General features: G+C 38.6%; 1 protein-coding gene across 4 annotated transcripts in view; it reads left to right on the top strand.

Moving 5' to 3' along the window:
- The window catches only part of LOC124155910 (small G protein signaling modulator 1-like), a 269608-nt gene that overhangs the window by 225268 nt on the left and 16908 nt on the right, over nucleotides 1–27432 (top strand). For 2 of the 4 annotated variants that reach the window (XM_046530127.1, XM_046530125.1), the window contains exons 5-14: nucleotides 10791–11033; nucleotides 12758–12825; nucleotides 14444–14619; nucleotides 16632–16898; nucleotides 20644–20771; nucleotides 20907–20989; nucleotides 21419–21583; nucleotides 22391–22540; nucleotides 23811–24051; nucleotides 26498–26652. In XM_046530127.1, the coding sequence (XP_046386083.1) occupies nucleotides 10791–11033; nucleotides 12758–12825; nucleotides 14444–14619; nucleotides 16632–16898; nucleotides 20644–20771; nucleotides 20907–20989; nucleotides 21419–21583; nucleotides 22391–22540; nucleotides 23811–24051; nucleotides 26498–26652 (1676 nt within the window). Of the gene's footprint in view, nucleotides 1–10790; nucleotides 11034–12757; nucleotides 12826–14443; nucleotides 14620–14981; nucleotides 15239–16631; nucleotides 16899–20643; nucleotides 20772–20906; nucleotides 20990–21418; nucleotides 21584–22390; nucleotides 22541–23810; nucleotides 24052–26497; nucleotides 26653–27432 lie in introns of those variants that run through there. The other 2 variants (XM_046530126.1, XM_046530128.1) reach the window with 2 other exon arrangements.

Raw genomic sequence — 27432 nt, 5'->3', positions numbered from 1 at the left:
GTTGCTACGTAGTCGAGCAAAAGTCAAATTTTAATGTCATTGCCATTATTTCTGTGTTTACCGAAACATTTAATTTCTCTGCGAATCCAAATTCATTGCTAATTAACCGGAGACATGGACTAATTAATTAGTCAATCAAATAACATGCGTGGAAGCATTTACGTTGCTACCTTCACCGAAGTAAATAGAAACCCATGTAGTTTCAGTACAGTAAATCAAGGGTCAACGACCCGAGTACCGCATTAAGTTTCAATGTGCATGCATAACAATTTTATATCCCAAAAATACCGAGGTAAATTTTCATATTTACAAGTAAGTACGGCGTTAAAAGGGAGTCTTTTACATAATCACCATACGACATCCAACCGAAGATTGGTTTGACACAGCTCTCCACTCTCCTATCTGCTAACCTTTTCCTTTTTTCGTATTTCTTTTCTTTACAAAGCTGTCCTATGAAACTCATTCTGGGCCTTCCTTTGCATTTCATATTGTCTCCCGTCTTTCGACGATTGTTCTCATGGACTAATGCATGTACCCTTGCAATTTCAAGGTGATAGCGTGTGTTTCAAACAAGAAATACGTCACCAAAAAGACTTTCGGAGCGGCATTGATGCATCCTCTTAAGCCCTCGAGCCAATGGCATCCCTTTCGGGATAATCGCGGACACTTGGAGGCTGGTCGCCCCAAATCCCACCCCCTCGTCATCTCTATTGGCCCAGAGTTGGGTTGACCCACTCTGTCGAAAGGAGAGAATCAGAGTTTCAGCGAATGCTGAAAATTGCATCGCCAGCTCTTCTGTCACCGGAGTCATCAAAGCCCCAATTCTCAACGCGCCAATGAATGACAGGAATTTGCCTAACACTGCACTGGATCTATTGGTCAGAGTTTTTGGCCATTGGCCAAATGGTCTCAGGTTTCTATTCTACCCTGTGGGATCGCACAAAAAATATTCTGGCGGTGTAAGGTGGCTGAAGGAAAGAAACTGGCCCTCCTAGCCTAATTTTGTGTAATTCACGCGCCTTAAGATTGTATAGGGTGAGCTTTATCCTCACTCAGCCTTCGGATTTGAAAAATGAGGGCCATTTTTATAATTTTAGTTAAGATTTTGTGCATTGTGAAAACTGTAGTAAATAAATTGTTGACTTGTAGAAAATGAATTTCACTGATCTTTATTCAGAAATATTTTTTTCTGCATCTGCTTTCAGATATTCTCAAGTTATAGTTACGGCTGTAGCATGTCGGGTTAATATTAATTAGGCATTGTATAACTGGATTTATGTATTTTTGATATAACTGTTGAGGGAGTCATACACGAGTGTTCTAATGATAACGCATCATAGGAAGAGATTGACCTCGAAATTATCATTAGATTTGACCGGCAATTGAACTTAGATCTCCCAGTTGCAGGTCAAGTATGTAACCTATTGCACCACCTTGTCGACTTCCGATTATAAGTGACGGTATTTAGGACAGTGTGTTAAGCTGGACTTACTCGGGCAAATTCTACCTTAATAAAACGACTTACAGTGTAAATAATATAATTTTCATGATTTCTGTGGAAATGTATTGCTGCTATTAGCCCTTTTGGGCTGATCCGTTTAAAATCATGCAGGAGGTGCGGGGTCGTCATCATGGAGGTTTCGAAAAATATATATCTGGTAGAGCTGTTTGAAAGGATTACAAATCCCACTTGGAATTTTCTGAGTCCCTTTTGTCATTTTCAATTTTCTAAGTTAATTTACATCACTTTAAAAAACCGAAATGCTATTTTCCTGAACATTTTCCGTAGTATTAAATTCTCTCGTAAACTATTTCGTAAGTAACTCACTCGAAAAAATGGCGCGGCTAATCCAGTTTTAGGATCTCTGATCCCACATAAAGCACAAAGAATAAGTTCTTGCTTAATCGTACCACGGGGTAGTGAACTCCTCTTCACCGCTACACAACCTCGGAATTTTTATGGCTGCGCTGCGTGATACGATTGCCTTTTTATGCTGTCTTACGCATAGATTAAAAGATTCCAAGCAACTATGTAACATGATAACTTGGTGCTATAAGTGGTAGCAAACCTGGCAGAGGATTTAGAGACACGGGTTCGATTCTCGGTTAATTCAAAGCTTTTTATTTATGGCAGATTGCAATCTTGGTGTTTTGACACTTCCTGCATCAAGCGACCTATGAGGAGTAATTCCGCTGAATGCTGTTGTTCTATTAATTCAGTAATATTCCATAGGATGTCGGATTTCATTAATTCGTACAATTCACAAAATTCTAGTCCTCTCTCACCGATGATTACTTTGATTATTGAATTAATTTTTCCTTTTTGTCCACATCAACTAAACTTGACTTTTAATGAACCAGACCAATAGATGACATTTTTCTTCCATCACATCAACATAAAAACTCGCAAAAATTGTGAAATTGACTATATTAATTTTCATTTCACTCGATAGGGAAAGCTATCTTCCTTGCCGCTGGTATTTTTCTTGAGAAATTCGACTCGGTGTTTTTTCCGAATAGGCGGCGTGTGCAGAGATGTGTCCATATATGAAAAAAGTGCCGTGAGTGAAAAATATAACCTGTTAACGTAGTGAGCAAAAACTTTCATAAACACAATGAAATTTTCTCAATTTTAATTTTATGTTGGCGTTAGTCATTTTATGCCACTACGTAACTGTGCGTTTATTTTAAGCAACATCAAATTTAAAATTGAGCTGTTGAATAAATGTATGCCTTTTCAGCTCTATTTAAAGATAATTATTTAGAATTATTTTTTGTCGTTTAATTGAACGGTCAAATTTTGAGCTGCCATGATATTTGTGATTGAGTTGAAAATGTTGAATTGAAAAAAATTCTGCTAGAAAGGGCAAACATATCCTGAAGACCTCATTTCAAGCCCTGCTTCTCATGAACGATTTTTGAGTGATCATATTTGAGTAACGATTCTTATTAACATGGCTTTCTTGTCTTTCGAAATGAAACCCATTTTCCTCGTATTGGAAAGAAGTCTCATTCGCTCCACCCATCCCTTTCCCTGATTGCTGTCTTTCTCAGAGCTGAGCCAACAGTTTTTGAGATGGTGGCTCTGCCATATCCTTGTTCTGTTTGAAGTTGTCTACCCAACGCTTCCACTTAGGTAGCCTCGGACCGTTGTAGCGCCGGGGAAATCATTGAGGACATATTTCTAATGAATTTTGCATACAATCAGTGTAAGGGTGAGACGCAGTAGGTTCATGAATTATCCTTATTTATTACTCTTCCAGTAGAAACTAAGCAGCGATCAATTTGTGTCTTTTAAAAAATCTATTTACACCTATGCCGAAGTTCGAACCTCAGGCGTAGGATGGCAAGTGCGTATTTTAAATACCCCTCAGGTCTTGTTATTATTTTCACAAATTTCAGGTTTTTTTGTCACATTTTTCTGAGTGGAAAATGAAATTTATCGATGTCCGTGTATTCAGCCAAGACCTTATATTTAACCTTTACATTCCGCAAAAAATTACCTTACTTTCTGAAATTAGTGATGACTTCGTGATATTTGCTGTACCTAAGGAACGTATAAGTAATTGGCTGATTCGTTTTATTTATACTTCTTTTACTAATCTCTCACGCCAGGCTTACTTAAGGTGTGCTTCCACTGCGTCGCAATTGCACAGAATGGGACACCTTTACACTTCACCTTGTACTTCAATTGAATGTTGCTTTGCGATTTCTGCAATTAATATTAAGAGCCAGGAGAGCTGAAACTCAATTAATTCTGCCTCGATTTATGTCAAAATAAACGCCGTGTTGTGCCACGTAATAGTGGTATTAATTATTGAACGATGTTTCTTAATGACATATTTAATGATACAAATCATGTGGTTGACTAGATACCTAAATTATTTAGCGTCACCTGTGCCGTATGCTATGATGGAGAAGAGAGTGAAGGTGATATGATAGGAGAAAAAATTGAAAAATTAAATAAAAGAATATAAAGGACAAGGATGTGTGTCGAGCTGAATGAATAGATTAGGAGAAAAACAGGCATCTGGGTCAACATGAAGAAAGAAGTATTTTTCCATCCATCTTACCTTATTTACAGGCTGACCTCTTCCCGTCCTTACAATATTTAATTTGTTGTCAAAAATATCGATAAAAAATTATTTTCGCTTTACTCTTTGGTAGCGTTGATATTCAGCAACCGAAAGATTCTCCATGTTACGTTTATTACGTTTCGTTTTAGCTTCATTTACATAAGTTACTCTGTTATGTAAGTTACGTTATAAATTATTTTCAGCTTGAGATTTCTGGGTTGAAAAGTATTCCAATTCGTGGAAAAGACTTACATACAACTAATTATCCTATATTTCTAGTTAAAAATTGCGCCGGTAGAAGCACTTGCCTTTGTATCCTCACACGACTGCACTCACTGAATCCACATTTAGCTAGAGTCTCGGGGAGAGGATGATCACATAGCACCCCTTCTCAAATATTGTGGAGAAGAATTCATGATATGCTCTTGTGTCGATTTTCAGAAAAGTTTGATGAATTCCGCGAAAAATATAACAGCTGTGGCTCTTGGGATACGACTCGATGCCATGGCGAACCAGGCAATGGGGTATGTTGTTACACCTTCATTTCTCAGTACTCTTATTAATGTTTTGAATTTCATGGGAGAGGAAATGATACTTGATGATTATTGTACATGATTCTTAAATGGGCGCTCTCAAATAATTTTCCTTGTTATAACGTAAACTCACTGTAAGCTCTTTGAGTTAATTCCAAGACTGCAAAAGCAACTTTTACGCGTGGTTGTGACGGTTAAAGTGCATTTTAAAATTACTGGTTTCCGTTATTGAAGACCTTTTTATTCTTCACTATTATTAGTGTTTCGAATTTGTTGCTGAAAAAAATTCTTCTTGCTTGTTTGTTTAATTGCGTTGAGTCAAATATTTTGTCAGTGCTACAGATTTGAACTCTTCTGCAGTTATTTTTTTTCCTTATCTAAGTAAATGTTACATAGCTGAAAAACTCATTTAGTCAGGCTCTTGACGGATTACGAAGTAACTTCGGTCCTAATTAATAAGTCCTAATTAGTAGGTCCTTCGTGTCAGTGACGTACCTTAACAGGTCACCGAATGTGAAAGACAGATGAGAACACATTTTCGCTCTTGTTTCCTGAAACATATTTCGAATTCTTTAATAGTAATCTATTGGACAGCTTTAAGTGCTATCTCCTGTTTCCATTACTAGACCCCCTTCTTTTGTAACATTTGGTTTCCTACCTACCTGAGTTCCAACTGAATACAGGTTTCTCGACTAACTCGTAATGGTTACTATGGTATACGACCTACGTGGTTTTATCGAAGTTAGTAAGATAAATAAATCGTAAGCTTTCAGACTTTCGTAGAAATTCATTATATATATCGAATTTTAATTAAAACTTGCAATATTCTAGTTTAATATTCATTAATTAATGGGCCATTGTTTCTCCAATGAGTGTAATTTTACAGTAAGTTTCTTAGCTTATAATATTCAGGAGGAATCATTCTAAGTTTAATTTTCATCGGTGATAGTAAAATGTGTTTCAATCTAAGAGAATGTGTATTACTTAAGTTGTGACAATAATAGCTGTTTCTCGGTGTGCGTATTGCCAAAATATCGCCGGCAGAGAAGTTATATTGTAGAAATACTATTTTTGGAAACGGACCGTAAACTGCTAGGGAACTGCTCACGTGAATACTGCATCGGAGTTGATGGACTCGAAGTTTGAGAGGGTATAGAAAAAAATGAGAAAACTCAAGAAATGGCGGGGCGCTAGATATCGCAGGAAGTCGTAAATCGTGGCGAATTTCGAGCAGTGGAGGAGGGCAAGGAAAAAAAGACAAACGAATAGCGCTCGTGTTTTGATATAAATTTCCCATCCGGGAAGGCAGCGTGGTGGTTCCCGATGTCGAGGGAATATTGGCAATTTTCCAGTGTTTCATCGCCACCAATCATGTCTTCACTTCGTCACATACATTGATTTCCCCAACTCCTATCTCCACCTTAAAGGACTCGAGATATCGAGAGAGATCGAGATATTCCTTATCATTTATGGTAGTGCATTTAATATATTAACACGTAAATGAAAACTAATCATGAAAATATTTAATATTTCAAAGCCTGCCGCTTGAACGGCGTTGAAGTATACATGAATTGCCATGAGAACAAATTCCCCTGGACCGGGAATCTAACCACGGACCTTTGACTTTCCGGGCTGCTGCGATGACAACTACGCCATCCATATTCTTTGATTGATAATTGAATGAAAGTATATTATAATATGATAATAGTTAAATAAAATTAGAGAATTGAGATAAAATTTTAATATCGTGGTGGTGTGCGCAGTGGCTCTGAAAGTCAAAGGTCTGTGATTCGATCCCCGGTCCAGGGGAATTTATTCTCACAGCAATGCATGCATAGTTATGAAAATCCTTAGAAGAAGACGAGTTAACTTAATAGACTACAATGTAATGAACACATTCATTGAAGGCTAGTGGGTGCGAAACACGGAGAATCAAGGCCTCTAGTTAGTTTTTTATGGAGAGTTATCATGGATGTTAAAAAGAAATCATTCGTTAGATGGGAAAAGGTTAACTGAGAGGAGTTTTAAATGAGAGCTTTGTCGAGCCAATCTCAGATATTGCTGTCAGATAATTATCACACTAAAATTCTGATAATTTGTAAAGAAAGGCCACTCGCAGCTTACCGTGATTTTCTATGTTTAGTATGCATTCTACTTCCAATACTTGACCAAAAAGTGGGTTGCTCTCTGAGTAAAAACGCACATGTTTTTCTTCTCGGACATCTGTCAAATAACCGGATTAGTCGCATGCATGGATGAAAGCATGTTTTCAAATAATCAATTTTGATTTAACTGTCGTTCACATTTGACCCAACATAAAACCAAAAGTCTCCTATATAGTTATATTTCCATCTCTGTTAACTTGGAATTCAATGATAGTGTCATCGCTGTAAACGACCATCGCGGAATTTCTAGCTGGTGCTAAATTCATTCTCCTTCCCACTTGGCTATGTTCTTCCGATCTATAGGCAGAGGATGGTCAGTAAAAATGGATGATATACACTGTCCTCTCAAAACGATATTCGTACTCTGCATGGCAACATGAAAATTCTAATCTAATTCTCGTCAAAACTTAAATACATCTAATACTGGGACCGTATGATATGCATAAAATCACGGTAATTATTATAAATTTTAATAACTTTGGCTACCTATGATGCTTTTTTGAGCGTCATAGCGTATTGTTCTATTTAGCTAATCAAAGGATAAGATGGGGACAGACCACTAAGGCCGATTGTGAAGTGGCTTAGTGGAAAATTGGGAGGGGGTAGGTTAGCGAAAGAAGAGAGAGTGAGTGATACTTGTAGCAGTTCCACTTCGGGCTCTGCTCAAATGTTTTCAAAGTCAAACTTCAACTGATGTAAATGTTAGTGATTAAAATTAAATCATATTGTTTATTCCAAAAAATAAAGGCCGTGGAGCACTTCTTTCTGTTTTACAGGAGTTTTTGTACTTGATGATCACGTGCGGCATTAAATCCTGGTTATTTATAAATAAATTGATGCTGAATATAATATTTATTGCTTTCAAATCGCCATGATAAGGCAATTGAACTAGTTCACGCGTGAGATAGCCTAATGATACAACTCAAAGAAGCTAAATCATTGAGTCTTTGTTGAGATGAATCGAGAAATTATACGTTTTAATACTCATTACATTTCTGAATCAGTAAAAAACGCAAAAATCACTGAACAGTTTAAAAAAGGCCAAAATCAAACGTGCTCTCACCTTTCATTTTCAGAGCGGACTTACGTCATCACCGGCCGAGAGAAAGTGCCTACTAAGACTTTACCGGCTTGAACTATATGTGCATGTTTGTTATGGCGTCTGTTTCTATAACTGTCTAGTCTATTATTTGTTACAATCATCACTCACATAGTTTCATCGTCAATAAAAAAATGAATGATGAATAAATGTATAAATTTCTTTTTTTTTCTTGACAAAACTCGAATCAGTATGATTCCACTCTTCGTTTTACGTGAAACACTCAAACTCCAGCCATGCGTCTTATTTTTATTTATTTATTTCACCGCCAAAAACGGCACAAAGGTTTCTAAATTGGCTCTTTACGTAAATAAATAATAGCTTAAAGGCAACAAAATAAATAAAAACTAACATAAAATAATATTTTAACATAAGAAGGGGTATTGTGGATTAGGCAGTGGTGAATTATTCAGATGGCATTTTAAGGAGGAATTTGTAAGTAGTAGCAGAGGAAAAGAGGTCCAGGGAAGGGATTTTTGAAGCCATGGAGTTAAATAAGGACGGGATTCGTTTGAACAGAGAGCGTTGAGAGATGGAAGGACGGAATCGCGGAATGTGAAGCAGAGATATATAACGTAAGGAGCGAGGAGGAACATGAAAACGGAAAAGAGGGAGAATTTAGTTTGTCGGGAGAGAACCGCTAAAAATTATATGCAGAAAAATGAGATCAGATAAGACACGGCGGCTAGTTATGTTAGAGATCCTGAGGGAGGAAAGGATAGCGTCACGGGCATAATATCTGAGTGTGGGGATTCAATGGCGGACTACAGCAAGAAAGAAGTTGACAGGGCGGTAGAGCAAGTTTAGAGTAGTGGGGCAGGCGGTAGACCAAACTTTTGAGCAGTATTCCAGTATGGGCAGAATACATCCGAAAAAAAACTGATCTTGAAGCGGTAGGGTCGTGAAGGTCAGTTTGTTGCTACAGCATACCAACAATGGCCATTGAAATTGGCCATCTTCACGATCATCGAAATATGATCCTGAAATTTAAATTTATCATCAAAGATCACTCACACATTTAATAAATTAACCTCGGAAATATACATTAGTAACGTCTTTCGGGCGTTTCTCGGGGTAGTCCTGTTTGAAGTCTGTTCCTCCGCGTAGTCTTGTTTCCTATAGACAAGATTACGCGAGGGAACGTCCGAAAGTCGTTATCAGTAAAGAGGCGGAAGAATCAGATCCACCTCGGAAATGGCATGAGACTAGAGCACCAGTTCGGTCTGCTTGGTTTTAAAAGTATAAAGAAAGAGCTTTATTCGCATAATTGCGGCTGTTTACCGGTTTACCTGGAACTTTTACTGCTGAGCGGGTGCGTTTTAAGTGAAGTGTGGACAGCGAAATCGTATGATGAGTCACTCTCCATGTAGTAGTGCGCGGAAGGTTTCTTCGGATAATTTCCTCCATTTATTTTTTACTCCTTACTTATAGTGTTGGTATATTTTAATCCGAAGACACTAACGCGTGTGAAAACTGATTGACTGTGTTTATGTAACTCCTCCCTACCCTTCCGCTGTTTTATGCAACCGTCTCCTGCGAAGTGAGACGACGAGGAGGTATATATGCTCCGTCCGCCTTCTATCCCGTTTCCCCGAGTGCCTGCCTCGACACTCGCGTTCCCCCCTCTCTCCGACGGGGTGAGCGCATGGTCGCGGTCTTCCTCTTAGGCAATTCTGACTCGTTATAATATTCACTCAATCCGTTGATAAGAAAATTATTCGAGAACAGTTTTTTAAAGTGCTCAGCTGTAGCAGACACTAACCTTTCAGGTGAAGAATGTTTCCAACGTATTTTTACATAGTGTTCATTTCCAGTGAATTATCGGCTAGGAATTAGGGCTTTCTCTGCAGCACTCGTTGACCCTCCCTCACTCAGTTGATCAACACGAAGTTCAGTTTATTTAGGTTAGGGCAGAGCTCACTCCATAATAAGTCTCAGGCATGTGAACTTCAAACAGTCCGGGTGGGCTCAAACAGTCCAGATCTCACCAGACTGAGCAGTGACAGGCGTGTGAACTCAAGACCTTCTGGATGGGAGGGCCATTCCCTTTCCCTGGACAACCTGGCGATCGGAAGATTTGGAAGTGACCAAGGCTTTGAACTAGGGATCCTCCTGTCAGTAGCGCTGTGCTCTCTCCAATGGGCCACCGCGTTCCGCCGAGTGAAGACCCTCACTCATAATTTGCGTGTGGGCCAGGTGATAGCAGTAGGAATAGTGTGTTAATTTCGACAACGAGAGGTTTCTCACGATTACCCGGGTCTATGGACATTTGAATGGCCTTGGAATTAGGGAAGGAACTGAGGGAACTGGAGTGATGAAGTGTAAAGCGCGACGAATCCTCCAGGTTCAGGAAATGAATATTCGCTTTATTCATTCCTCATGTATGCTTCATTCGCGACTATTATTCCGACATTTCTTTGCTATCATCGTCCAGTGAAAATGGCATTAAATCGAAGAAAAGCTGTGGTCAGGAATAAAGTGTTAGTGAGGAATGTACGAAGTGAATTTCCATTTCCTCTTCCGTGGTTCCTCGAAGTACAGCAGGTAGCATATAACAGTCTCCAGGGATAGTATCGGTGCGGATTGGTTCGGATTAAGGAGAGAATCCGCGCAGTCAGTTGAATGTTGATCAGCCTGTCGGCGAAACCTGGATGTTACTGTTCCCAGAGTAATTTTAGACCACCCTGTGAGTGAGGGATGGGCCAAATATTTTTCTCGAGACAAGAAAAGTAATGACAGTGGTATTTATCATTTCCATCCACAACTTACCCCTCGTACGCTAGAGGCAACGAGATCGGACGAGAAAGGCCTAACTCTCAGCCGCCTAGTCATTTGAAAGGAACAATGTATAAAACAGATAATGTGCCATCGAAAATCTTCGCGTGTGGTATATATTTATTTGGACTTGATCTTATAGGCGTTCGTCTTCGAGCAGCGACAGCACCAACCGGCTGCCCAAGCCTCCTCTGCAGAAGAAGAACTCGTCCAACTTGGCCTCCACGTCTGTACCCAGCCTCTCCTCGTCGTCGACCGTCCCCGGGGGCATCTCGGCGGCCGCCTCCAACGCCGCCAATGCCGCCCCCAGGTACCTCTGGATCCGACTCGCGCTCTTCGAAAAGCAGCTCGCCAAGATCATCGACCATCTAGTGCAGAACAGCAGGTGAGAGCGAAATGTGGGACTAACTTAACCGAAATCGATGCATCAGTGCTCTAGGAATATATAGCAGGCAACTTTCACTTATGAAAGGTTTTTCATTTAATTTCTCGTATTATATCCTTATCAGGTGATGCAATATTATGTAAATGGTGATCATATTATGGAAAACTGAGTGGTTTAAAACCTTACTGTGGTAAAAGGTGGCTATTATTTCTCCAAGTGGGAGCATTTTGACGTTTGTTGTAACCTTATGTACATGCATTGCATGCTGAAGGATTGGTATGGCACTGTTCTCTATTCTCTCCATCAGGTGCCAGTTTTTTTTACTTGATGATTCTCCTTCCCGTTCTCATTTTTTTCCAAATACTTTTGTGTATTAGTCCAACTAGGGAGACTATCAATTATGTAATCGGTTAGCTTCCGTCTTGACACTTTCATCCCAAGTCAAAATTTTAGATAAAAGGCAATCTCACAAAAATGGCTTGCATTGGTTAGTGATTGTTGTGACGTCGATCTATGCATTACTTTAGCCTAGCCTGGTCGGATAGATCATCCTAACATCTACAGTGAAACCTATCGTTGACATCCACCTAACGGCTAAAATAATGGTGACATGCTGAGGGAAATTACCGCTGAATGGAGGTTACAGGTGTACAGTTTTCATAAATGAGTAGTTACATGGTTGCCGTTACTTAATTTCCTGCCTGAAAATTTTGTAATTGCCAGTGTAGTGTATTGAAATTTTTGTTTTATGCGTAGTTGCCGCTAATAAACATTAAAATGGGTATGAATGAAGCTATAGCGGTTGTAACTCTTGATAGAAGGGACCATTTAGGTTGGGTCCATTGCATTTCCATGAGTTTCTGTTAAATTGTCGAATGACTTTAGAATCCTGGTAGGCGATGTGTTCTTTGACTTTCCCTTGAAAGGCAAAGATGCCTGAAGGCGAAAAAAGATGTTTTTTAATATCAATCTTGAATTTATATTTTTCGAAGATAAATTATGAGCACGATTGTCATTTGGCAGCAAATTAATTATGTAATATCAATCTTGGATATGCATATGCATTGTTTAATAAATAATTTTGGTAAATATTTTTGTCGGAATTCTCTATTGAAAGTCGTAGTGATGATTGACTCGATTTTAAGGGCGGTAGGGAAACAGCGTTGACGCGAAGGAGCAAGTTATCAAGCCACAGGTGTTGGCTGATGACGAAAGGTACCGAAAGATCTTCCGTTAAGTGTCCTGTCGTCAAATAAGAGTTTACGAAGGAGCTTCTTGACGAGGTCTCTGCAATGAACAAAAGGAAGAGTGGAGGTTCTTCTTGATACTTTTACCTTTAGTGGGATTTAATAATTCCCTCATCTCATGGTGCCGAAAACTAGATATTATGGTTCTTTTTTGTTCCATGTCTCATCTAGCCTTCACGAAGAGGGTCGTCGTTTATTTATATGTCTATCATTATTACCCAAGATTTTAAATGTAATTATAACTCACTGGTACTGAAGAATTGTTGTTCCTTAAAATGAATTATCCTGCCATGCTTTATCCTCAAATAAATTCACTAATATTGGGATTGATTAAGTTCTTAACGCTAAAATTATTACTTTAAAATTTCATTACTCTGTTCCTGTACCCGTAAGCAAATAGAATATTGAATTTTCCGTCCGGTTTTCCGGTTATATTATTTCTTACCCTGTTGTCACCCAAATATTTTTTGTTTTCAGCAAATACTACGAAAAGGATGCTCTCGTGTCGGATCCCGATTATGGCTCCATATTAAGCTCGTTATTGGGTAAGTTGATTCAGTCTAATGTTTTTTACTTGCCTTATTATAATGTTGTTTCCGCTTATTCTTTTACTGCCGCTCGATTTACTTCTAAAATTTCTACTAAAACTTAGTCTTTCCGCGAATTTCCTTAGCTTGTTATCAACATAAACTATTACAGAATATGGTAACGATACTGATTCCGTAAGGTTAGGTCATGGCCTCAAAATTTCCAAGTTCCTCGTATCAAGGGCTGGATGAATTGGGAATAGATAGCCAAATATGGGAAAAACGGCGTATTAAATATTGTTCCATGGACTTAAGGATAATTAGATACCGATTTCAAGGATAAGTGGTTATTTTCCGTTATAAATAGGGCTACTCGTTTTCTTCTCGGGTGGTTCTTTCCTCCTGGAAAAGGATTTAATAAAACTTCTCAACAAAAAAATACGAGTTGATAGCTAGGTGCTTGAGTGACTCGCAAACTCAACTTCAACTAGGTGGGCTGATTCGGATGACATAAATGTTAGCATTTCATAACAGGTACTCCCCACCTCACAGCTGTCATGAGTAAATCACTCACACTTAATATATCACTGGAGGAGAAATGATATGACCACTTTTGCGTCTAGCTCACGCATTCTTGCATAATCACCATGTAGTGACTCTCCTTTTAATGACTTGTCGTGATAATAACTTAATTTAAATCACTCCTTGTACTGGAGGAGGGATGTAAAGAGACAATTTCTCTGAATACAATAGCATTTTTTTGTCTCTTTCACGCAGCCTCTTATTGGCTCTCTATCTGTACGTTTTTTTCTGTTCAGTTAATCAACAATATTCGGATTAATTATAACTTTATCTTGTGCCAGGGACTAAATAATTGTGTTCTCCCGAAATTAATGCTTACAATCATGTTGATACAATCTTCCAGTGTCTGCCCCGCCTAAAAGTTTTTGTTTTTGATGGGTGTGAAAATAAGTGATGAACCGAAACTTTAATCCTTTTCTTAACTTACTCTTTATTATATTTGTTTTCGGGAAGTCAAGAGGTCAAACGCCGCCGAAATATTTGAGAGATACTGTCTGAAGTAGGCATGAACGATATTGAAAATTATAAATATTATCGTGGTATTTACGGAACAATATAAATAGCTCGGTACGTGTGAGGTATCGCGATATTTTAGTCTTGCGCGATATTGTGATGTTGGTTCATCGGACGATTTATCACGATTTTTATCGTCATCATCATCATCTTTAGTTAACAATCCTAGGATTGGTTTGACGCAGCTATCCATTCAGCTCTCCGATCCGCTAGCCTTTTCATAGAGACGTATTTCTTCTCTTTTACGATTTTTATCAGACTACCTTACATTGCCAATTTTTTTAATCGACCATATATCGCCATTTTTGAAACACGGTATTTGATTCCTCAAATGTATTTTAATTTCGTGATATTTTTCCATATGTTGACATATTTCCCAGGCTTATTCTGAGGTTTTAAACTCTCCAAATAAATCCCCCCCTCCCCCGAAATAATATCTCCTCCAAGTTCCGCCACTCCCCCCACGAATTCCCCCCTCGTGATTTTTTTCCCTGGCCACGCCCTTGCGTGATGATGTGATGACTATCTTCTCTGTTTGCAGTGGGACCGTGCGCTCTCGACTACTCGAAAACGAAGACGCAGGACCACTTTTGGACGGACCCCCCGGCGGATGAGCTGGTGCAACGGCACCGTATCTCGACGGCCGCTTCGATGACCGGCACGAGCGGAGTGACCCCCAGTGGAACACCGCCCCTCTCCCGAAGACCCGCGCTGAACGTGAGATCTCATACTCTCTCCCTACAAAAGAGATAAATCAAATCAAATCCCTCCTTTCTTACATGTTACGCAATGGAACGCTGCCGCGCTTAGTTTTATACCGTAATCATTGCACTTTCCTCTCGATTGGTGGGGATAAATTAGTGTGGTGTCTCGCATTACCGTCCATTTCCATCTAAGTCAAACCTAGTCGTTGAATAAGTCAGAAATATAGGCTTGACTTGGATGATTAGTTTTCTCATGTGAGCCACTCGGTAAAGCATAACCGTTGCCGTTACGCTTATCATATAGAAGTATTTTTACAGTGTGGTGAAGTAACGTCTTATTTTCCTGCTGTAACTGTTCAGTGGCTTCTTCTCTGAGCTGGCATTGGTGAAGCGTCTCTATTTTACCAATTTTACAGCGTGTCCGACACAATCTTTGATTTTTGTCGTCCTCTCTTCCATACGACGTGGAGTTCATCCTGAAGCTTTGTGACTACATCCGAGCCTATATCCAATGCGACGACTCAAATTGAGACTCTACAATCAATGGAAGAATCGAGAAAAATTTTCTGGCTATGAGACACATATTACTCATCCCTTATCAATCTAAACCAATCTTCTGGTTGAATCACCAAGTGAGTGAAAATTATTTCCATTTAATTTAATACTCGTGAGAGATGAGAAGAATTCGTATTTTAATCAAATCTTTTCATAAGTATTTCATTTCACGTCATCGAACAGAAAACAACGCGGCGGAAACCCGGTAACCCTGAGGGCATGTAGGTACTACACATCGCGTAAGCTTTCGCAATAATTTCGTTTTCTAAATTTTCCCCATTTCTTAATCATATTGTAGTTGCAGGTTTCAACTTTGTCTTTGGCTTTTGGTAACTGTGCTACCACGTAGAGCACTCTCGTAAATATTTACCATGTGGAAGATGCACAGCGTTAATTGAGTTAACGCAAGCCAACCTATGAGTCTCTTGAATGTAAAGTACCCTCCGGATTTTCGATCATACTGAATACTGATTGGGCACACCTTCTTGCGGGCTCGGATCCACTTTCTCTATTTGCGTGTCCGTACCCAATAACTCTGCCCCCTTGTGCCAAAGAACACCGTGGGAAACCCAACGACTCACTTTACTTGCCAAAAGATATTCAGATACGTTCACATATGTATACCCACGTGTGAAAACAACTCTGGACCGAATCGCGAGTGCAGACCTTTGTGTCTTCGACACCACCGTTCCAGAAGATAGGGTGGGAGACATTCTCCTCAGACTCGTTTTCTATTGGACTCGTTCAGTAGGAGTGAGCCCTCAGTGTGTGTGGAATATCTCCCTGAACGCAACCGCTACTTTGGAGCTCAGTGCAAGCGCTCAGTCATCTCTGGGAGCGGTCGTTCCAGCCGCAACTTGCCTTGGCACTCGTCGTTCATTTTCCAGGGCTCAAATACAAATAACAATGGTAAATATTTATTCCGCCGTTCGTGACAAAAATGAAACAATATTTCAATATCCATGAAGTTACAATGTGGAGTAAGTTCCCCAGCAGAAATCATCTTTATTTGAGGTTACTTTCATAATATTTTACAGCGGTCGATTTATTTCTTATATTTAGAATTTAAATGCGTCTCATAAAATCAATTCATTATGATTTTCATATTCCCGGACGAAGAATTATAATATTTTTCACAATTTTATGGCTACAATAAAAATAAAACAATACTTTGCTTCAAAAATCATTACAAACTATCCAGCATAATGAATTCATGCATGAAAACGAATTGCAATAATTATTCACGTACGTTATTCCAATGAAATTCGATAAATATTTTGATATTTATTAGTTCTAGGTAGCTAATGGTGTGTTGATTGATGATTCAAATGCCCCTTCGTAACAATCACTCGACTCCTCCGCTGAGGATGAGAATACGCTACGCTGCGTTGTGCTCCCGTGGTGATCGAGAGCATAACTCAGCGTCCCCTCCCCCTGAATGCGTCCACTCTTTTTCTCTCGCCCTTGCAGTTCACGGCCTGCAGCCGGCGCAGTCTCCAGCACACGCTGAACAGCTCCGAGGACACGAGCGGGAGCACGGGGTCCGCCGGCGGATCTGGCGGCGGCGGTCCCGCCTCGCAGGCCAACTCCGTCAGCCACTCGCAGCACATCCAGGCGACGCACCACGCCCACTCCCGCCCCGCGCTCCCGGCCTCCGCCAAGGAGTACGTCGAGTCCCTGCACCAAAACAGCAAAGCCACCCTGCTCTACGGAAAGAACAACGTGCTCGTCTTACCGGTAAAGAGATATTTTGTTTGAGATAATCTTCTTCTATACGTATATGTAAAAGGGGATGTATCTTTCTCTGTCCGCTATGCATTTTCATACGACTGTAAGGATTGCGCCCTGAGTCAGTTATTTCGGTCGTGTCCGATGCGTTCTTTGCGTCCTTTTCTCATTACCGTCCCTTACGTGACGTATTACTACGTCTGCGGCTGGACATCCTGCAAAGTAGGCACACCTCTGTACACGCTCTAAGCGAAAACGTAAAAATGCTATATGATCATGAAATCCAAGGTCCCCTTTCTCTGGGTACTATCCTTCCCGAGCAACGCAGAGTGGCCTGCTAGTGACCACTATTGACGAAGTTCGGTTGTACAACTGCGCGGTATAAAATCTGTCGGGATTCCATTAGTGATGGAAAAATGTGGGTCAAAATCGATTTATCGAGAAATCAATTTTTCAACTAAATGAAGAGCTCGACTTGTCAGCAAAAGTCAAAATTTGAATCAAAAGATCGATCGATCGAAAAAATCGACGGATCTTCTCTGAAAAAATATAGTTAAAAACATTTTTATAATTTTTAATACACTGAAAATATAAATTTGAGTAGTAAAATAAATCCTACAAAATCTACTCAGAATATATGATCGAATTATTCGTAGTAAAAATTGCAAATGTGTGCACATTTTAGTTTTCGGATCATCCGCTTAGGACGATTCGGCTCCCCTAAAATGATGAAGAAAGGTCAACTGAATGAGATGCTTTCTTGATGATCGAGGTTTTGCCTTTCCAATTTGACAGGCCGTAGATAAAATTCTTTCACTTGAGACGGATGACGTTCGCATTGGCTGGTAGTGACGCCCCTGAAACCAAACGAAATGGTCAAAATCAGAGATGAAATGTCGAGTTTGGAACGAAACTCGAAAATCATGCATCGATCTCGATTTCCTCGATGTTTGACTATAAAAACTTGATTTTCAATCTTAATCGAAATCGATTTTTCCATCGCTAGATTCCGATTTATTCCAAAGATAACTGCATGAACACCTCAAGAAATCTTCAAAGAATCCTCTCATATAAGTTACTCCGCGTGATTTTGCCGAAAACCCATTTGAAACTCTAACTAAATGTTAAACTTTGTCGAAAAATAGTATCTGCCATTTTGTTACTGCATAGTAAGAATTTATCGATGATATTCTTTACGATTACGTAAAATTAAAGAAAAAACACCATGGCAACAGATTATGTGTTTTTTTTTTATTCCGCAAGAATCTACCAATAACTTCACCATCTACTTACTTTGGAAGGTTATCAGAGAAAATTGAAGACGGGCGTTTTTATGGAAATTTGCTCACGTTTGAGCCTCTGTTTCTCAGGAACGGGTGGGATCTATGTCAAATGAAGTACATATCCATAAATTTCAATCATTTTTGAGTATACCTGCGAAGTTTCAAGTTTATAACTCAAAAAAAGCCATTTTGTAATTTTGTCCGACTTTTTCCGATTTCCGCCCACTGTGGGTCGGTTCAGACAAAACGGGTACATCTCATTCAGTCTCCTGACGACGTTGCCAGCAGAAGGAACAAAACTTTGAGCCCTCAAAGTTCATTCCACGCAGTTGTCCACCCGAAAATGATTTTCACCAGCGCATTTGATCGTTGCAAAAATCTATAAACAAAAATCTCAATCGAGTAATTCTCCGCGAATAAAAAATACCTAAATGACAAATATATTTTGGAATGCGCAATCGTTATAGTTTAACTTCTGTTAGTGAAAATCATTAGTCATGAAATACCTCTGATTGTTTTAGGAATAAAATGCTGAAAAAACGTCGTGACATGTTTACGAGGTTATTGATTTTCTTGGTGAGTTCATCGGTTATTTGCAAGAAGAGAACACTTAATTCTAGTTAAAATGTCGAGATAGATTGATGTATACGAGGTGAGATGATGTATATGTTGATACGAGGAAGGCTTTCCAAATGTCTCCGTCATACTGCGTTTTAACTTCGCAGTGTGATTGAAAATGAAATAAACCATTTTATTATTACTGCCGATTTTGATAGAATTTGAAGAGTAACGACACCCGTATTTTTCCGTTTTCCGATTCTTCGTGTACTTCTCGCGCTATTCCCGACGAAAAATCGACTATTTTGCAGTTAAGTCGACGACGCGACGTCACGATCTCCTGCCGATTGGATCACCGCCTCTCAGGCACCCCTCGGCCGTGTGCATGGGCTTCGCGTGGTTCATTGTTTTTGTCACTCTTGTGAGCGATTCCTTCTCTCATTGAAAGGTTCCCCCTGTACAAGTAAATAAACGGGAGCTCAAATGACGTCACCAACTCATAAAAAGTGGGTGGTTGTTTTCGCATGATAAAATTTACCATAAGTAAGTAGTAATAACACCAATAGTAATTCCCACCCTTAAATATACTACTGTACTATCGACCATGGTTTCGACACTCTTATTTCATTCCCAGAGGTGAGAAATGACATTAACCTTGATAAATACATAAGTGTGGCGAAATCATGTTCAGTAGTGGAGTTGTATTTTAAATAATGAAAATTACTATTGATGTTTTAACTTTTATGGTGGATACATCGCATTTCTACCACGTCAACCATGAAATGATTTTATAGGGTTGTTTTCGATTTGTTTATATTTTAAACGTACGAGAGAATGGCCGAAATGGGAAGATGATTTTTCATCATACCTTATCTTCCCCTTCCTTATACCTTATTCTTTTCATGAATTGCGATTTTAGGTCTTAGTGAACGACACCATTGCGTTAATAGATGGGTGTGTCATTATGCCACAACGTTTTATTTTTTCAAAACTATTTTTTGCCATTTTCATGTTCATTTATCACTGACTTTGAAATCATATTACTAAGGGTCAACCTTGTTACATCAACATTACATTCACTTCAATACCTTCATATTAGACGGAGATGTTGGAAAACTTGACAAATGTAAATTAAAAAGTCAATTTTTTAGCATTTTCAATTACTTTTTCTCATAAAATCCAGTTTTCTTCTGTATGGTTAATACATTTTTGAAATGCGCAATCCTTCTTATTTATATTTGTGAAAACCAAAAGTCTCTAAATACGTCTGTATTTTTAGAAATGAAATTGAAAAAATGTCATGGCATGTAAACCAGGTTAGTAATTTTTCTGGATGGAGTTCATTGGTTATTTGCGTGTACTCTTCAAGAAAAAAGCTAGCAATTTTAAGTAAAGTGAGGAAGCAATCATCTAGTGCGTGCTCGCAATTATTTGAAAGTTACTTGTTTCTCCTTCAAACCCCTTTGGATAGGCAACACTTCACGCACCAAAAGTTCTGTCTCGTTGAACCACAACCGAGTTTATATGAGTCTTATTCTATGCGAACGGTTTGAAGGCTGTGGCAAAGAAAATTGTTTAAACCAATTTGAAAGAACTGCAATTTGGGGGTTTTATTATGACTTTATCCCTCATAAAATATTATAAGGGGTTTGAATCCTTATGTAGGGTAGCTGAGAAAAGCTGATGATGTTATAATCGCTTTAGGCATTGAGGATTCTCCTTTTTATTTTAGAAAAAATATAAATGGTATGCTGTTAATATTAGTTAACTTCTATGTCAGGTGCATAAAATTACCAAGTGGTGTTACTACTTATAGTAAGTTATTACTGTATTACATATCTATAGCTGCTATTACTTATAGTATGTATTTTGGAACTAAAATATTTTTCTATTTTCTTTCTATACTTCAACAGAAAGACATCACGGAACCTATGCCAGGTTATTTGTCTTTACACCAAACTGCGCAGTTGCTAACAATCAAGTGGACACCAAACCAGTTAATGAATGGTTACACTGAAAATGAAACCCAGCAGGACAAAAGGTAAATACTTATGTGTTATTTCATGGTTGTGGCTCCTCATTCATTTATATCACTTTTCATCAGTAGACTTTATGAATGAAATTAGTACTAAAACTTTACAATCTTGAAACTAACTCTAATATATTGTGTTTGCAGCCTCTACTGGGACTATGCTATGAACGTAAATGTGGATGAGATTGTCTATGTTCACTGCCATCAGCAAGGTAATACAGAGCAAAGTATGTGAAAACTTCTTTACAAATACCTTATTTCAGTGATCATTTAAAGCTTCAAGCATGCTCAGCAACAATTGTGATAAATAACTGTGTGTGAATATTTTCATTGACTTGATGTGAACTAGGTATCTAGATTACATTTTATCTGCATACATTATTTGGAAAATGGAGAACATGTATGGTTATATGGTGCTATTGTATTGGATTATTTACCCCTATTTAAGCGTCAAAAATATAATATATTTCTTTGCTACAAAAATCCATATTGTTGAGAAGAAGAAACTAAATTTTGGGATTCTAAGTAAACTTTTCATTCAGTATTTAAATGTACGATTTCATAATTTTGCTCAATTTATTTACATGTATGTACCTACATTTATTTTAATCACTCGTAGTTCTACATGGACTTTTTTCGTGTTTCATGATTATCAGCCGATTCTGGAGGAACTGTTGTGCTCGTTGGACAAGATGGGATCCAGCATCCACCGATACATTTTCCCAAAGGAGGTCACCTGTTGGCATTTCTTTCTTGCTTAGAAACTGGCCTTCTGCCTCACGGTCAACTGGATCCACCACTGTGGTCTCAACGAGGGAAAGGTGTGGTTTTTAATCTTCTACGGTTTAAAGCTGCTGTTTTTTTTATTTTCATGAACGCATCTATTTGTGACTCTCACAAGAATTGCAAATTCTGCTCAAATTTTATTTAATTTGTCACACTATTAAAAATTACAAATATTGAATACCAAATAATTTATATGACCTTTTTAGAAGACAAATTGATTTTCATTTATCTTGATGAAGGCTGGATCACTTGTATACGGCATATGGAGCACTGCAGAAAAATTCTCAACTATCTAATCTTATGGACAGATTGTGATAGTCTTGCCTTTCCACATTATATAGCAATTTATAAACTGTTCGCTTGCTGTTACAGCTGGAGCTATGTACCAATAGCAGTAAAAAACACCAAAAAATTTAGTAGGAAAACAGGATAGTCTACTATTTGTATAATTACAGTACTCGAGACATCTTGTAGTGTGTGAGGAACATTTTGGTTCTTTTAACCTTGAATAGATCTGTTCACCTGTTCCTTTTTAACCTTTTTTTTCATCATGAACAACCTTTATGGAATGTGAAATTTTTATAAAATTTGATTCTTGTGATAAAGTAGCTAATTCAATGACTTTATTTTAATTTAAGAGCAGTGGTAAAAAAAGAGAAGTCTGAAAAAACTGTAGACTACTCTCCTAAAAAATTTCCAGGTAGATTTTAGTTTATTTTGTGCAATAAATTATACTCTGCTCAAAAAGATTGAATGTCATCATCATCCTCTTCCCAATAAAAACATTAGGTGCTGAGGATGGAAATTATTAATCATTTTAAGAGCAGTCTTTCTTGCTTTAGGGAAAGTGTTCCCGAAATTAAGGAGAAGGGGAAGAATTTTGCCGTCTCTTAGAAGTGAGGAGAGGAAAGATGGTGAGGAAGATGATGGGGAAGAGGAGTCGACGGACTATGTTTTCCGGATTGTCAACAAGATGAGGCATGAAGATATATGTGAGTTCAAGATATTTTAGTGTTTATAATTCCCTTTCTTGGCTTTCCCTTGCACTACGTGACTTACGGTGGCAGATTCGGAGGGGGTGGGGGTCATAGGGGCCATGACCTCTCTCCAAATTTTATCAAAAAAATTTTAATTTGTATAAGTTCCATATTTTTTGTGTCCTTGTGAAGGAGTGCAGTGGGAGTATATGCAAATGCATGGCTTCAAGTCACAAACGTGATGAATGACTCCCAGGCGGGAGCGTGGGTTCAAACCCCACACCTGACACCATGTGCTGACGGGCGTAATAACTTAGAGGAATGAATTCCTTGTGAGAACTCGATTTATTACAGAGAGCGAAGAACAGAGTAAAAATCTCGTAACAGTACAACACGACAACTCTTCGCTCCGCCGTCAGCCCGCCGTATATATACACGTCGGCCGACTCCCCGGTATGGTCGCCCTGTTCGACCGCCAGAGCTCGAACCCACCAGAGCTCAAACCCGCCACAAAAATTTGAGTTGTATTTATTGTAAAAAATTTTACATGGGAGATCGTCCCTCTCCTCTGACCCAGGTCATGATCCTTCCCCGAAATTTGATGTTGAATCTGCCCTTGGAGACCTAGGCAATACAAATGATGGATGTGGGTAATATATTTAACTCCTTACTTCACCTGTTGTGCTCCAACCCATTGAATGGATAAACATTTTGTTAGAGGAGCAACATGAGTTTATTCACCTTAAAACTATGGAGGTTGGCATCCTATAATATGAAAGCACATTTTTGTTCTGATATTGGGGTAGGTATATTTGTTCATTTAATCCCATTTCACCCCCTTTTTTCCTTAATCCCTTAGTAGTGCTTACTTTCTAAAATTTTAGGCCCTGGAACTCATACCCACACATGTAATCCACAAATGATTTTCAAATACAAGCCCCCCCCCCCCCCCTCTAAAACTTCGAATTTTTTTAAAACTTGTAATAAAAGTTGCAATGAGGAATCATGTTATACCAACTATAAAAAATTACATTTTTAAAACTGCCAACGCTGCTCTGAGTAGTACCCACTTTTCCTCAAAAGGTGCACAGACTGCTATTCCGGTGCCTCCTTCAAAACCTGCTCCACCAGTGTTGGTTTTGGTAATCTGGAGATAATAACCTCCCAATTCAAGTTACGCTGTATTAGTTGGTATTTCAGTATCTTTCTCTTTGATTTAGTGGTGATAGATGCTCAAATACATATTTACATTGTTCTTTTTTCTTTTGACCATCTTTTTTTACAGGTGGAGAACTACTCAACCCTACAGTATCATCTCCAACAAGCTGGGGTCGCTGGAATCGAGGTACGAGTAATGGAAGCAGGTTTCCCAAGTTTTCATCTTCCACAGGCTCATCTACTTCCTCATCAAAGTCTCTGAGTTTAGAGCCAGCAAATGGTATCGATGGGCCATCTCCCACCACCCAATTAAGCATTGAAGATTCTCCAAAGAATTTTAATCGTAGCCTTTCAAAGACAACTCCTGGGTAAGTTTTCAAATTTTTGGCAATTTAGTTATAGCACAGCCCACCATTGAGTGGACATAGGTTGTTTATGCTCATATTAGGATGTAATTCTGAATTAAAAATTTTGTATCTGTTCCCAACTATTATCAGACCTGAAATTAGCTAGGTCAGGAATGGAACAGATGTGGGATAGAAATTCCTGGTCAGGGAATTGTGGACAAATGAAACAATTTTGAATAGTATACTCTAACAATTTACCGTATATGTCTGAATATAGTCCCCCCTTTTTTTCCAAAAATGTCTGTGTTAAAAGTAAAGGGGGGGACTATATTCAAATACATTTTTTAACTTTTCCCAAAACTGAAGCCTCAAAATTAGGGGGGGGGGGATTATATTCAGAGGGGGACTATATTCGGAGAAATACGGTACATTCCTTATCAGTTCCATATATTCCATATCAGTTCCTCTCTTGTTTCAAGGATTTTCATGGAAATGGAATGTTCCCAACTTTACAATTTCAGGTCTGAAATTTATTTTTGAATAGCAAATTCCTTGGCTGTTTATACTTACTAGGGAAGATACCTAAGTGACACCGCCATATCACATTCAAACTCTTCAGTGTGATGAAAAGTGAAATCTTAAGAGATACATGTTTTTGGCAATGGGCCTTAGTTGTTGAGGTATTATCAGTAAAAAGCATCAATGAGTCTCCCGATTGCCGCTTAGGCGTGTTAGCCAGTTACACCACCAAGCCATTTCCTCAGAGCAAAACAGGGTGGGTTTTACTGAACAAGGTGTTGATGTCACAAATCTGCACTGTGGCACATGTGGCGGAGGTCGTGCTTACTAAGCTACTATTCAGAGTGAAAAACCCCTATTTTGTCTCTGGTCGGCTACAACGAATTTCAAAGCACTGCATGAAATAAGAGACTTTGTACGCAGTCACGTGCACGGGTGCTAAGTTAAATACACCTAAGAATGTAGTTTGCCATGAAAAAATATTTGATTTAGCCTGGATTCAAACCCAGATCTCCTGATTGCCGGTCAGGCCTGTTAGCCAGGTACACCACCAAGTCATTTTCTCCGAGCAAACTTCAGTGCATGCAGTGCTTTAAAAAGTATATACATGAATTGCCATGAGAAAAAATTCCCCTGGACCAGAACTTGAACCACAGACCTTTGGCTTTCCGGGCCACTGTGCAGACCACTACGCTATCTAGGGTCTTCAATTACCGTGGCTTTTGGTACTAGATGTTAGGCCCTCTCAGTCCAACAAGGATGGCAACTCAATGGAGAAAGGGCTTCATTGAAGCCACAACCGGTTGAGAGCCTCAACCTGCACTAAAGTCGAGCGTAGCAGTATGTGTAATATTTCAAAGCCTGCCACAGTAAAATGTCTGCACCTACACGTAAACCCTCCTATGTTTGTGCAACCCACGTTGTGACCACTTTATTTAGGAAATATATATATGCAGCTCCATTCAAATTTACAGAGACTCTTCTAAGCTGGTGCTAGGCTTGAGGAAGAGACCTGAAGTGACTATATTGCAATAATATTTCGTCATTTTTTGTATCGCAGGTTGAATAAATCTAGACATTTTACCAATACTTTGCATGGATAGTATGTTGAAAACTATGGCCAATTAAACACTTGAGCAAAACTTTTTACCTCTTAAAATATCATTTTTCTATCACACAGCAAAGTTTGAAGGCCATCTAGTGGAGAAACTTAGGTATTTTACCGTGTGAGCGGGCTTTGAGTAATCAAAATTGACTATTTGAACTTTGTCCAAAATGTACCGAATTAAAAAATCTTGGTATCAATTTGAATTTTGGGAATATAAATATAAACTTAATATTATTTTCAAGTTCATAGTCAGTTTTACAGTATTCTATTCAATTATTTTAAGCTTAAATTTGCCAACTTTACCTTTTGATTTTGGGCACTCCTGTGAAGTAATGGAGTTTAGAGAAAACTTTGACAAAAAGGTTTGCATGAAAGCTTATTGTAAGTGTTGTGATGGATATTCTGAAAGTATTTTGATCAATATGAAAATATTCTTCCTTCCATTCCGTCCATAGTCAAAAATTTTGCATGGCTTCAAAGAGTGTTAAATGACTGCGTTTTGTTCTTCAATTCAAGTTCAACAAAATGTTTCAAAGTAAAAAGATAAAATCCAAAATAATTTCTCATCCTGTGATTTTTGATCCATCCCTATATGTACTACTTGTCCATCAGCTCGGTTCGCTATGTGTGCTGTGACTGATTTTGTTGGAAGAATTTTACATTTAAGAACAATCTTGTATGAGTTTAAACTCTGTAACTGCCCTGATACTTACTTGTCTATTTGAATGAATTCTTTGTCATATTCTAATCAAAATAAATTGGTCGTATATTTATGTGATGCATTATTGATTTGTGGAACATTTAAAAAAATCTAAGATTTTTTTTCTTTTTTATCTGTAGTGAGTCAATTCAACTTCTTTGTGCCACAATGAAGCGGCAAATTATTTCTCGTGGTTTCTATGGATGGTTAGCTTACTGTCGGCACTTAACTACTGTGAGGACACATCTCTCTGGACTTGTCAACCAGATGATCATCTCTAGCAGTCAGCCTACTGGTAAATTCAAGTGGGCTTTTTAAGTTCACAGGGCATATTTTTTTAGGATTAGATGAATTTGATGTTACACAATAGGGTGGTTCCTTATTATTTTTTTATTGCCTAAATCAAAAGATTATTACTCCTGGAGTACGTACTTCACGCTTTTAGATTTTTTACTGACGATATTTATTTTTCACAATTAAATGAAAAGTGAACATTTTCAAGCGCGCGAAAACGCGAAAGCTAAGTATGAATGCTGGGAAAACACCATGAGACTTCATTCTGATTCCTGCTGTCGCCAAGTGGGGTGACCTTGGGGCGAGGCCTTGAGCACTGATACGACGCAGGATGCTAGGAGGTAGCAGAGTACTCTGCTATCAGGTAGCGCTTGGCTTAAAGAAGGATTGTTAATACCCTATCAAACAAAGGAAACCTTCCGGCCTCGAGCAATTTGAATAGGTGATTATTAAGAGATGTTTCCCTGAACTCTGTGCCTCATGCATGCATTGGTAATCTAAGACGATGTAAAACTCCTATCTACTCGTATAGAAACTAGGTCCCTGTGACTTCACGTGGAGTGGCATCGCATGGGCGCCAATCTGGCCTTTTTCAAATGCGGTTAAAATTGACCATTGCCGTTCAACTAAACTGGGATTTGTAAAACCAAATAATTTGTATACATGTTATGAATATCCTAATGGTGGGTAACAAATCGCAATCAATGCCTTTTGTTTTCTTTGATGAAGGAAACTACCCTACTGTACCATACATCAAATTTGCAATGGATGAAATTTAAAT

This window comes from Ischnura elegans, chromosome 3, assembly GCF_921293095.1.
Source record: "Ischnura elegans chromosome 3, ioIscEleg1.1, whole genome shotgun sequence".
NCBI lineage: Eukaryota > Metazoa > Arthropoda > Insecta > Odonata > Coenagrionidae > Ischnura > Ischnura elegans.
The sequence above is the reverse complement of the archived record's forward strand: the minus strand, read 5'-3'. Positions and strand labels throughout refer to the sequence as shown.